The following is a 13,865-nucleotide window of genomic DNA, read 5'->3' as shown; positions in this document are numbered from 1 at the left end:
TCGGGTTTCGGCTGGAACAAAGCTGACAGAGCTTTGCCAAAGCATACCTGATATTTGGTTAGACTTCCAAAAGACGGAAAACAAACTCAGGGAGGGAACAAGGGGAGGAAGCTTCAAAAGCGGCACAGATGAAAAGTACAACCCCCACCCTCTCTGCTCGAGTACCACACTCAATATTTAAGACAATAGAAAACAATTTCAGTCGCTATCTTCGCTCCCTGCTGAGGAAATTAAATTTAATCCATACGTCCAGTAGCATTTTTTTTCTGAAAGGTACTTTAATCAAAATTTAAAGCAATTAATAGATTCTTGCATGATTATATATCACATCTTTACTGCTGTTATAAAAACACATCATTATCTCTGAATTCAGTAACAATGCATGTGTTCAAAGACTCCATTAAATAAAAACATCTTGCTGACACTACAAATCATTTATTTATTTTTCCCTGAGCTCATTATCAGTCCCATTCATTTCACCATTCCTACTCTTTTGGTTATTTTTTTTTTAAAATCTTTTTATTTAATTGCTCAACGTTGAACAATCCTTGTTGACTTCCTTCCTCGCCTACCCCCAATCAGATCAAATTGCATTACTGTATAATTACCTTTATTACCACAAATCTGCACAAGATTGAAAAATTGATATCCCGAATGAGCAGAACGATGAATTTAATGCTTTCAAACAATGTAATAAATGTTTTTTTTCTTACGCTTGGACTACAAGAAAGCCTGCAATCACCAAACCTAAACCATCTATACATGCATATCAGGAAAGCACAACTGTAGTCCCATCTGCTGAGGGGACCACACAATGAACCCCAACAGAGCACGCATTTGCTGCTATATGGGCACTAGCAGCTGCTACTGGCTAGCTTCCCACTCCTTCGCCATTAATGCCCCTTTAGGCTGAGATCATCACTTAATTCATATTGCCTTTAAACGACTCGAGTCTGTGTGCAGCTCTAAACAACATTGTAACTGCATGAGTGATGGTAATGCTCCGTCAATTTTTATGAGCATGGTTTGGTTCGTAACTTAATTGTAACCGCACGTGACTCTGATAACCATTAAATATGTAGGAAACTGTATTTGCTTTAGGTTAAACACGCATCATAAACGGACAAACTCATTGCATCTCTACGCAGCGCTGCAGTGCCGCAGTAGCAGTGATGGATCCTCTTTAAATTAAAATGTCATCAGTGTGTAATTTATTCAATACATTAAGTGTTAGACAACCTTAACCTTAACACTGACTAACTTTCATTTCACACCATCACATTACTCAGCTGCCAGACTGCGCGGTTACAGATTACTCATCAGGAAGATAAAAACATTTCTGAAAATTATTAAGATAAATTGGAGGCGCAGTTTGTTCAGGCTTTTCAAGGCATTTCACAAACACTCGGTTCTGAGTTTTTAATGATCATTTCTGCATCACGGCAGAATTCACAACGAGCAAACTAGGAACAGTAATAGCACTGGACTCAAATTCACCAATGCAGGGATGAAAAAGCACGTATGCTAGGAAAAGAAGGCTTGTGAATTTATGTACCCATTTAACTCCACCTCAGTGTGAGGTTCTCTCCTGTAATCTTGCTGTCATTTTAAGTCATGTTAGTTTCTCTCCTTTGTGCTGCTTCACTCTGCGTGTGGGCGTAACCACTCCTAACCAGCTTGGTCTCGTGGTAAAACGAGAGAAAAGACTTTTTTTAAATTTTATTTTATTCACACGGACATGAATTGTCACATTTTTTGCCATTAAAGTCAGCATTCCTCTTAAATTCTTGTATTTCAGTTGGAATTATGCTTTGAGCAGCCTGTAGCTCGTATGCTGTCGTGAGGCTTTCAGCGAGGACGCATCACCCTGACAACCAACAAGTCTTTAAAAAAAGAAAAAGAAAAAAGGGGCAGCGGTTGTAGTTTGACCCAAACAATGATTGAAGTGCTTTTACTGGCTAAACTTAACAGAGCAGTTTTATTAAGGAAGTTAAAGCGCCTCTTGGCTGCTGTTGTGATGAACTGATTTTATATAAATAAAACTGAATTAAAAATAGCATGAGTGGCAAAAATGTAGTCATGTAGTTCTCTTAGAACAAAACAAAAAAATCTTCTACTTTGTTTACATGTAGATATGAGGAAACTGTGGTCAGGAACAAAAAAAAATTGAAATGTCACAAGCTTTTAATAAACTGGTGTGAGACTGTCGTGTTGACTTAATGCACACACAGTCATGTAGACATTCAGAGTCTCAGTAAACATGCCCTTCAGTAGTTCATCGGGCAACTTAGAATACCTTTTTTTTTTTTACTAAACTACTAAAACTACATATATGTTCTCCATATTTTGTATTTTACTTTACTTTCCCAAGTTGATAAAATCATTAGTGTTTTTAAACAATCACAACCATGTGGATGTGATGTGGCCGCCTTGTATTTTGAGCCTGGTCGATGTTACTGTTACTTACTCGGGAGCCAAATGAAGCATGACAGAAATTATTTGTAAAAGCATTTGTCTATTTTCCATTCTGCGTTGCTTTGCCTTAATATAAATCGTTTCTCATGTTTTAACTATTCTAATCTTGTATTCAATTCAATTCATTTTCATTTATATAGCACCAAATCACAATAACAGTCGCCTTGAGGTGCTTTATATTATGAGGTGAGACCCTAGAATAATACAGAGTAAAAACCAACAAACTTCTCACTAACTGCTCGCTCATAGGGGGGAAGGAAAAAAAACCCTTTTAACATGAAGAAACCTCTGGCAGAACCAGGCAAATAAATCAACCCAGCAAAGGCAGGCAGAAGAAAACAGTCTAGTAGCTTAATACTTGTAGCTGCATGATAATGATTTGTCTGAATTAATCAGTGTGTGTCTTGCATCGTGCACACAAACTTCAATGGTTCCTTGTAGTGCAATTATCCTTTATTCTTCTTAGAAAAAGAGAAAGAGCCCCTAATTAACTCTGAAAATTACTCTAAACTGACAATTTCTCCCAAGATATTACCTTGTTAAATATGAGCTCTCTGTGTATGGGGAGGAGGGTAGAGCTTACCTGGTGGATACCCAGGACTGCCTGTTTGGTACAGGTTGGTGTAGGTAGGAGCTGTAGCAGGATACCCCCCTGGATAGCCTGCAAGACGCCACAGGCGAGACAGAAAATATTAGAAACCTTAACATCAAGCAGAGGGGACGCACAACTGAAGTCCCCCTCCTTTCCCCAACCCGCTCACTTATTCACACAGACACACAGGTAGGGGAGTATTTGGTTTGAAGCAGGATGTGCACAGATGGCGCTCATTAAAAAAATGTCTGCACCAATAACACAGTTGGCTGAATGCGTCTTACATACACCAATTTGGCAGACGGGACACACCTGCCAATATGGTGTGGGAGGAGAGACAAATTCAGAAACATTAGCAATGCCTGCAGACACGTGCGAGGGATGCACGCACGCATGCACCACGCATCCTCCCGTGCGTCATAAATTACGTGTCGAGCGAACAAAAAGTCAATCTGACCTGCGAAAAAGCTTCTCCTTATAAAAAGGTGCAGGTTCGACAGGGCGAGACAAAGACGATGGAAGTAAAAGGGGGGGGAAAAGCAGCACAGAGTGAAGAGAGGGAGTGTAAGCGAGCTAAGTGCTGTTCTCTCCTCACTCTTTGCTATTATTGGCAGACAGTCTCGCAGATCTGTTCTGTAGCCGTGAGCCTCCGCTATATCGAGCTTTGGCTGCTGTAGGTTGAGATACGGTCGGATGTAACAGTTCCAATAAACGCAGTTATAAGACGGTCGAGATGTTAATCACGATCACACAACATCCCGTGTTTATTTCGTTCATGCTAATGCAAAGAATACTTTTTAATTTTTTTAATGCATAAAATTAAAGCATAGCATAATGAGCACTCAAAAATTTACAGATTGGTTCCGGAAAAATCAGAAAATAGTAAGTCATCAATCTTCATTGTTTTTATTTCAGATTTGGAGGATGTGTTTCTGGTCAGGAAAAAAACAAAACCAAACAGAAATCATGAAGATTTAAAATAAACTTTTTTTTTTTTAAATTTCTCACCTTTTTTGAAGGAAAAAAAAAAAGTGGCAAAATCTGCATTTACACTACAATTCAGTGTTATATTAAAGAAACAGCTTCTTGCCAGTTCATCATAAGCACCAATTAAAGAGTCCTGAATCAGATGACACATTAACACAACAGATGTTGCTACACTCCAGTTAAACATGCATGCTACGATCCAACTTTAACACCACAAGTTGGATTTTCCCCTTTAACTGAATCCATCTTAAAAATATATATAGATCAGTAGCTTTCACTTCAGTATACTATAACTTTATAACCAGAGGTGGGACCAAGTCATTGTTTTGCAAGTCTCAAGTAAGTCTCAAGTCTTTATCCTCAAGTCTCAAGTCAAGTCTCAAGTAATGTCAGGCAAGTCAGAGTCGAGTCTCAAGTCACTGGTGTAAAAGTCCGAGTCAAGTCACAAGTCTGAAATTTTGAATTTCAAGTCCTTTCGAGTCTTTAAAAAAAAAACGAAAAAAAGCATGTTGCAGTTATGCTAAATGTAAATATTAGACCATGTAATTTTTAAATCTGTGTTTTTCTCAACACATACAAAATAGTGAACTTAGAAAATATACACAAATTGTGAAATTGCACCTCTTTAAAATGCAGCTCAATTAAACCTAGCTCCAAGAATAATTTTCACCGACAGTTCTGAGATAAGCTGCATGTTATTCTTGGATGCGGTTGTAGGACCGGCTTTAAAATCGCATGACAAAAATATCATACATAAGTAAATGATATTTTTTTTAAAATATCATTTAAAAAAAAAACAAAAAACTGCATCACCAACATAGCCTGGAAAACATTTGCTAGTTAGATGAAGTCAGCTATCTCATCGTAGCATATTTATATGCACATTTATAATTATACGGTTCTTGGAGTGAGTGCACACACTCATGAAGTTTAGTAACTTCAGGTCACTGCAACAAGCCCAGGTACAGTTTACCGACGGATGGGTGCAGGACCTTGAAATGCACCGTGTAGAAAGTAAAGACCATCGTACGTATCATAAGTTTACCAGTCTCACAAATCGTCGTCATAAACACACATTCGTTAACCGTTTATCAATAGAACCTTTGAGCTCAACGGTAATTAATTAGTAGTGGAAATAATTTCTGGTAGCATCACAGAAATGTAGCAGTGACAATAATACTGTATGCTGTAATCGTACTGGACAGTGATACAAAACAACTGTTTTATCCTGTGAATAAAAGTATATGTTTTTGTCAATGTACCATAATAACAGAAGCGAAATGCAATATTGTGTCAGGACAATTCATTATTTATGCACAATAAATAAAGGAGCATAGCACGACAATTTCTGTTCAGCGCCAGACTTGCTTGTAACCTATATCACCAATTATGTTAAGAAAAATGACGCATTAACTACAACAGCAGACTGACCTTTGTGGAAATGCTTGGAGCAGACTAACCTGTGAGCTGGAGTGTTCTGGGACGTTATATTTGATCTTTGAATGGCTGCAATCCAGGCCATCCATCGCCTCTTTGTTACTTCGGAAACATGGCTCGAACAATTTCTCTTCAACGACGTAATCCGATAAAAACGATCTCTTTACCCGTCGGCTTCCCGTGGCTGTCATGCGACCGGCTATTGCAGTTAATAATACAACAGCTTCTTGACATTTTTGTGTTTCTTTTTATCGCTGTATAACTGATTTTAATTGAAAGCCTGCGTGCGCTAGTACCGCTTGCCACGAGTTCCCAGAATCCTTTGCGGTTCTACCCGTGAATGACGTCACATTTTCAATCTCTATATAATATGCATGTTAAATTTTATATTTGGGGTAAAATATCAAGTCTTTTCAAGTAAACCGGTTTGGTGTAAAAGTCCAAGTCAAGCCACAAGTCTTAGAACATTTTTTCAAGTCTAAAGTCATAAAATTAATGACTCGAGTCTGACTCGAGTCCAAGTCATGTGACTCGAGTCCACACCTCTGTTTATAACTATTATAACCTTTGAGGCCCAAGATTAACAATGGCCTATATTTGTGTCTCTTTCCTTTTATCTCTTCTTGCAAACTCACTTCCTTGGGCACTTTATTAGGTGCACTTTGCTCCCTTTGCATTTGTAGCACAGATTCAACAACGAAACATTCAGGTTTTGACCCATATGGATATGACAGCATCACAAAGTTGCTGCAATTTTGTCAGCTGCACGTCCATGATGCAATCCTGTTACACCGCATCCCAAAAGATGCTCTACAAGACTGAGATTTGGTGGCTGTGGAGGCACTGTTCATGTCTTGTTGATGCCAAATGTCTATTCTCTGTAAACGTGAGAGATGGTTGTGTGGGAAAATCCCAGTAGATCAGCAGCTTCTGAAATACTCAGACTGCACAAACAACCACACCATGTTCAAAGTTACTTAAATCATCCATTGTGATGCTTTGTTTGAACTTCAACAGGTTATCCTAACAATGACATGTAGTCATTGTAAAAAAAAAATAAAAAAGCAGCTAAACAAGTTCTATTATAAAGTGCCCAGTAAGTGTATATACAAGAGAGAATATAATTCGATTTTTTACTGTACTGCATAATTGATTGCTGGAGTCACTGGTAGGGATGTTAATAGAAACAATGTTTTTTTGCACAAACTTGAATACAATGTCATATTAGCATTTCTGTCCTATCAGAACTCTGTTAGGCATATCTCAACTGGCTTAAACCTCGGTATTCAGTATTGAAGACGTCCACAGACGTACAGGTCTGCCATCTTACCTGTGAAGGCCATATTCTTGGGGTTTCCATATGGAGTTCCAGGCTGGACAGGGCTGTAGACTGGATTCATAGCTGAAGATAACCTGTTCTTACTAGGAGAGAGAAAGAAACAGAAAAAGTGGAAAACAGAAGAGAGAGAGTTAAGAAAAGACAAGGAGGGGAAAATGGAGGGGAAAAGAGACATAAGCCATGTAAACTGGAAAGAAAATTGTTACCATTATCAAGCACACTCACCACACGCATAATCCCAGAGTCAGATTCTTAAAGCGGCATCCAGCTGAAGGATTTTGCTGGCATGCAACAAAATCAAGCCCTGCGACTCCCCAACCTCAAAGCAGGCTCAATATAAGTATGGACTTAAAAACACAGACTGCTTGGATTTAAAAGAAAAATGCACAAGTTCTGACTCAAAGGCACAAGAATGCTTGGATCAATTGAAAAAGAACGCTTTGGTTCAATGCTGCTACCTGCCTTATTTTCCCACCACTGCACCAACAAGGCGCTACCTTCTGGGTTTTTCAGACACGGGGCCAGTAATCAATTCAGATTGGGGAAAATGGTCGGGCTGAAGGTGCCAGATAATGACCCATAAGGCATCCTTCTCCACACCGTAGAAGACTTCAAGTGCACGCTCTTCATTTCCACTTACCTGCTCATTGTGAATACAGGCCTACGAAATTTCGTGTGTGTGTGCGCATGTAAGTGTGTGTGCATGCGTGCCCCGTACCTCTTGTGCGTGTCTGGTTGATACATGAAACTGAATTTGTCTGTGGGATGCCCGCTCGCCATTCTTGCTGTATGCAAATGAGGAAGGAGTGGAAGTGGATATGCAAATCTGAAATTAAAACAGCGAGAGGTCATGATTACAATGAACACAAGGGAAAAAAATTAATTAAAAGAAAAACAGCAAAATAATAATAAAGAAAAAAGCAAGCACCAGTGCAACAGCAAATGGTTAGTGATAGCAGCAAGGGAGACAGTGATCAGGACCATGTCTGAGTGAGTGTTTGTGTTAACATTGTGTCTTTAATGTGCTCGATACAGCATGGATTAAAAAAAGGATGTGTGATAACTTCTCTCAGTTTTAAGGTGTGTGCAAGTGAAGCAGTTTCCAGAGGTGCTTGGAGATTATTAATATGGGTGTTAATAGAATAGAATAGCCCTTTATTGTCATTGTACATGTACAAAAAGAAATTGTGGAAATTTGCATAAACTTTACAATGCGTGTCCCAAAGGAGAGTGAAAAATGAATATGGACTTGCATGTACATGTGTGATGTCCTGTTCAGAACGACAAGTACAAGAAGCAAAGCTCAACATCAACACAGCCAATGGAAAAGCACTGCACATCCAGTGAAAGGTGCAAGTGGAAAAGCAACACAACGGTACTGGGGTGGGGGGGGGGGTACCAAGCTGAGTTTTGCACCGAGCCAAGAGTAAGCGTGATCCAGAATTATAAGAGAGCTGCACAAACACAGAGTGAAACGGCTGAGCAATAACTGAAGACAGGAAAGGTGTGCGCGGGCTGTGTGTTATATGAGTTCATGTGTAGCTTGTGTTGATTTTAACCCCCCTTCTCTTTGAAATTTCGGACTTGGCATGTGATGGCAGGGATCAGAGTGGTGCATTGTGGTTTTGAGTGCGGGCCCATAAAACACTGTGTTGGATGTTACGTGGTGATCCCTCTAAACACGGCACATCCCTCACCCAGTCGCCGTATAAAAAACCTATCAAAATGTATTACGTGTGCGACTTCAGTTTGCACTGTTCCATCCTGAGCTTCTGCTTCATGGACAGTTAACAACTGACAAAACACAAACCCTTTACACGATTATTGCGTTGGTGTCATAAGAGCTGGGCATACGCTGTAACATGGTGATGCCAAACGGCACCAAGTGACACTTCAGATTAGCCAAGGAAGCATGCCGGTGCTTTGTAAAATAGCACTGACGTCAAAACACCCCAAAACGCAGACAAATAAATGCAAGCACAAAACACGTGGGTGAGGTTGCTTTTCAGTTGTTTTGTGTGCGAATCCCCTTTAAAAATACATGCTCATCCTCCCCCCCCCCAAAAAAAATAACATGAACCTGTGTGTCTGTGGGTGTGCAAGACAACAAAAGTGGTGATATGCAAGCCGTGCTTCATTACTGAAACTCATGTCTCATAGCTAAAGAATGTGTCAGGGGAATTGATTAACCTACTGGCACCTTCCTTTTTCTCTTCACTGCACTTCGTTGTTTAATTTATCATTAGCCTTCTCTACCTCAGTTAATCAGTACCTCTGCATGCAAAACAACACTTTGATTGTAGCAGAATTACGTGTACAGAGATACGTGCAAACCCGGTTACACTAAAGTACTGTGCAAAAACCTTGCACCACCCTCTTTTCTTTTGTAATTTGCTTCCAGGGAGCCAGATTTTGTTATAATTTTTTTAAAGTGATCTTGGTAATAGTTTTCCAGGCTTTCTGAAGAACTTTCAAACCTTTTCTTGGTACATTGGCTACTTTTTCACTCATTTTCGATCAGAGAAATTATTTGTTGTTGTTAAACTATTTAACGCGGACATATGAATCATTCAAGCTTAAAAAAGGCACGTAACTCGAGGGATGAAGCAATGCGTTTACACACAGACAACTTAGCAACAAATCACTTCTAAAATTCTATCTTGAGGCACTTTGTTACTAGCCTGCCAGTAAAACACTTCCTTTGTTCCCATTTCTTTGGTTGAACTTATGAAAAAAACAAAACAAAGATAACACAGCCCAAGACGGCATTTTTTCACCAACAACATGATTCCTAAAGAGCTATTAGAAAATACTGAGAAAAATGGAAAAATGGAAGGAGGAGCTAAAGAATTATCTACAGCCGATGAACAATATCTTAAAGTCATATACATGTATCCAGCATCGTATAAGACCTGATGCAGGACTTATATGATACAGGAGATGCATCGGGCAGCTGTCAAGCAGCCATTCTCTAGGAAGGGAATGCAGTGATGAATCAAAACCATAATCAGTGTCTACGGAGGAGGTCAGGAGACAGGTATTAACTCTCTACATCCATCTGTAAAAAAACGGTGAAAGCCATGTCGTGGTGTGGAGCTGCATTTCTTGTTAAAATTGATTCAATTATCAACACAGAAAAGTATCATCAGATTTTGACCCACAAGGAAAAAAAAAGCTTAATTTTGCAGCATGGCAAAGATCCCAAACACACTGCCAACGCAGTGAAAACAAACCTGGATAGAAAAACACACAAGATAGAACATTGTCAGTCATGTATGGGCCTCTGGAGAGCCCGGACATCAACATTACTGAAGTAGTGTGTGATCATTTTACCTAACATTCTCCCATTTTGTATCCTGTTAAGATGCTAAAAATATATTAAAGTAATGCTACGAATTTCAATGTGTGAATCAACAGAAGTAAAAAGGAAACTGAAAAATTGTCACAAATTATAGTCCATAAAAACGTGCATCAAGGTTAAATTAAGGACAATTCATATGATTGCACACAACAGATTGCTACCAAAGCACAAAGAAAACGAATGTCTTTCCTCAAAAAAATTCTTAATTAAAAGAAGAAACCACAAACAAGCCAGTTTTGTTCAAGTTCTCAATATTTGGGTTAACAGGCCTTTTAATGAAAAAAACTAAAATCAAATGAAAAAGGTACAGCAGGCCATGTAAGAGTATTAATCAGTAATACTATATAAAGGTAAAAACCTTTTATATATTAACACATAGACAAACCATCCCTGAGGGGCCTGTCCTCAAAACACACAAGTACACAATTACAGCTCTGAATGAATAGAGGAGCGAGAAACGGGTGTGTTCATCTGTTTCACTGCACCCATGTGAATGCAGAAAAAGGTGATGAAAAGTTAAAACGGGAGAACAAGAGCAGCTGGACAATGCATCATAATGAGGGTGTGCACAAGAAACAGAGGACTGCAGAAATGCATGTGGTGAGTAGGAGTGTCCAACCATGCCTCCATTTGTTTTCGGGGGGAGGTGATGAGGTCTCTACTCCTAAAAAGCCCCTTTCTAACCAGAAGACCTTCTGTTCGGCACTGCATTATGGTAGAAGACCATTAAACAGAGTGTGCTCGCTATACAGAGGGAGACTGAAAGAGAGACATTGCTTTTATTTCTAGAACAAGCTGTAAAAGGGCAGATACAAGTCTAAACATATCCATGCATTTATATACTTCAGAAAGGTCAAAAACACATCCTTACTTGCTTACAGACTAACAAAAAGTAAGTGCTGTAGGCAGGTTTGGGTTTAAGAACAGCAAATCATTATGGGAAATGCACTTAGATGTGATAAATATTGGAGTCAGACTAATAATGACAGCATTAATTCTTACCATCCTTGGCCAAAAGAAAATATTCTCACCATATGTTTACACCGTGTATTTATATGCGGTAAAAATGTATACCATATATTCTATTTCTGGGCCACGGTTGTTTTTTGCACCATGACACGTTTTGTGTACAAATTTGTCAGAAAGCATCAATCTGATTCAGAAGAATTCAAATTTTTCAATAAACATTCAGGGAGTCAAAACCGAGCTGATATTGCAGAGTACTACATATCAATGAAATGTCTTAACTTTTAGAAACTGGAGCCCAGTTATTACAATCAGATAGGATCAGATAGTAAGTATTTTTTGTTTTTTGAACAGAGGCTTTTTTGTTTGTTTGTTTTTGTAATTTATCTTTGATTTTAAATCAAACAATCAATACTGGATCACAGTGCAGATTTTCAGCTTCAACGTAAGTTAAGGCCAAAATCTTTAGGAATTACAAACATTTTTATGCACAGTCTCACATTTTTAGAAGCTCAAAATTAATTGAGAAAACATACTCTTAAAAAACAAACAAACAAAAAAACTGCTTTTAATCGGTGAATGAAAATAGTTTGCAGTAGGGCTGCTCGATTATGGCAAAAATGATAATCACGATTATTTTCACTGAAATTGAGATCTCGATTATTTGACGATATTTATTTAACCCTTTAAGACCTACTATAGAACCAAGTCCGCCAGAGCTTATACTATATTTTTACATGTTGTAGTGCCATTTGTGGGAGCATTTCAATTTGCTATGCAACTGTTATAGCCCATATTTTAATAATATGTATGCATTAAGTCCATAGTAACTACATTAATTGCAAAAAAGTGCAATAAACTACAAAAAAATTTGAAAATCATTTTTGTTTTTTATATATATATATATATATATATATATATATATATATATATATATATATATATATATTTCTACTTGGAGAAATTTAAGAGGCTTATCCTTCAAAGCTTTAAATACAAAAAAGTTGCAAAAAATAGTTTACAACAACAGGAAATTTATTTTGAGTGTCTTCATAGTTTTATTTTGGAGATACACCAATTTTTATATACTGCAGGAAAAACGAAAAAACAATCCTATGATGCAAATTTGCAAAGAAAACAGCAGGTGCATCAAAATAAAATATTTCCAGCAGTGCAATTCGAGTTCTAAGCATCCCAGAAACTATTCAGAAAAGTCAAACATGACCAGTATAGGTTTTTAAGGCCTACAAGTAAAAAAAACTACAATTTCCGCGAAAATGACGTCACTTCCGGTTTCGGGCAGGAAATGGCGGACATGTGACAGTTCGCGCTGACATCTGTTTAACTGTGGGAAGTGTAACGAACAGCTGATCAGATCGGCAAAGCGTGTTTCTGGAATATTATGTTTTTGTTCCTGCAAGCGCTTTTTATGCAATTTTTGCAAAGCTTTATGTGGAAGGAAACCGTGACCGAGGACAAGCTGATGGCATCAGATGTAAGTACAACTCCTCCGGTTTCATATGCAAAACAAATTATTGCGCTAGCTTCCACGGTTCCGGTTCTACAGGGATTTAAAAATAGTTACACAAAACGGAGCGTGCTGCTCTGACCGGCTTTAAAGGGTTAACAATGACTTTAAAAAAAATAATATAAAATAGTGTGCAACACCACTGAAGTTTTTTTAACCTCTCTTTTCAACCAACAGCAGTCACACTCTCCTCTCCAAATAACTTCTGCTTAGCTTTCCGAGCTTCCCTCGGGTCCTCTTAATCAGCGGTCTCCACCCTTTTTTGCGCCACGGACCGGTTTATGCCCGACAATATTTTTACGGACCGGCCTTTAAGGTGTCGCGGATAAATGAAGGAGGGGCTAATAATCGGCTCCGTCATTTTTAATGATCGTTGAAAGCCCAGATCGTAATCGTGATTAAAATTCGATTAATTGAGCAGCCCTAGTTTGCAGTGATACCTACGTGAAGTATGAAAACCATGGACATCGTCGAGTGTTGTGATTCCCCCCCTTGAGATGCTCTCCTAGCCCAGTATGTTAACTGTAGTCATGAATGACTAACGGGTCACAACTGCTGTTTGAAAAGGACAAATCTGGATTCAAAGTGGCTTTTCTTTTTACTGCCTGCATTAAACTCCATGCTGATGCACTGCAGACTATTTTCTTCTGTTTGCTGAGCCTAGAGCTGGGCGATATGAGATTTTTTCATATCACGATATGTTTTTTTTCATTTCAGGCGATAACGATATCTATCACGATATAAGCCAAATAACTATATTTGTAAGATTTAAATATGCCGTTGCTCACAAGTAAAATGTGAAATAATCAGCAGTAGAGCTGGGCGATAGAACGATAACGATATGTATCGCGATATAACTTTTACTCGATAGAGAAATTAAGCTACCGCGATAGACCTCGCCGCTCTTGTCCTCAAAAAAGGTCAGCCAATCCAAATTAAGTAGCGCAGAGCCAAACCAATCACAGCCGCAGCGTCACGTCGCGTGACTTGTTAATTCTACTCTCTGCAGTGTTTAAATGCTTACATATACACACAGTTACTGTCCGTCCACACAAACGACTCGGTTCTGCTTCTATGCCCCAGCTTTGTTTACTTTTTCCCACCGAGGCTTCTAGACTTCTGATTGGCCAACATTTCTGCACGGTTAGGAATCTAGCGCCACCTGCTGCTTTGGCATGTT

The 13,865-nt window shown here is 38.7% G+C and overlaps 1 protein-coding gene across 2 annotated transcripts in view; it reads right to left on the bottom strand.

Moving 5' to 3' along the window:
- The window catches only part of fam168a (family with sequence similarity 168 member A), a 47,706-nt gene that overhangs the window by 9,192 nt on the left and 24,649 nt on the right, over window positions 1-13,865 (bottom strand). Inside the window, exons 2-4 of one of the 2 annotated variants that reach the window (XM_085245708.1) lie at window positions 7,549-7,656; window positions 6,822-6,913; window positions 3,059-3,136 (exon numbers count right to left, since the gene is read on the bottom strand). In XM_085245708.1, coding sequence (XP_085101834.1) covers window positions 3,059-3,136; window positions 6,822-6,913; window positions 7,549-7,610 — 232 coding nt within the window. In that variant the 5' untranslated portion in view covers window positions 7,611-7,656. The remainder of the gene's footprint in view (window positions 1-3,058; window positions 3,137-6,821; window positions 6,914-7,548; window positions 7,657-13,865) is intronic. The other variant, XM_085245709.1, reaches the window with a different exon arrangement.

This window comes from Mchenga conophoros, linkage group LG14, assembly GCF_057382185.1.
Source record: "Mchenga conophoros isolate Kocher_MC1m ecotype Shallow Benthic linkage group LG14, M_conophoros_male_GT1.1, whole genome shotgun sequence".
Taxonomy (NCBI): domain Eukaryota; kingdom Metazoa; phylum Chordata; class Actinopteri; order Cichliformes; family Cichlidae; genus Mchenga; species Mchenga conophoros.
Note: the sequence above shows the minus strand (reverse complement) of the source record. Positions and strands in the feature narration are given on the sequence as shown.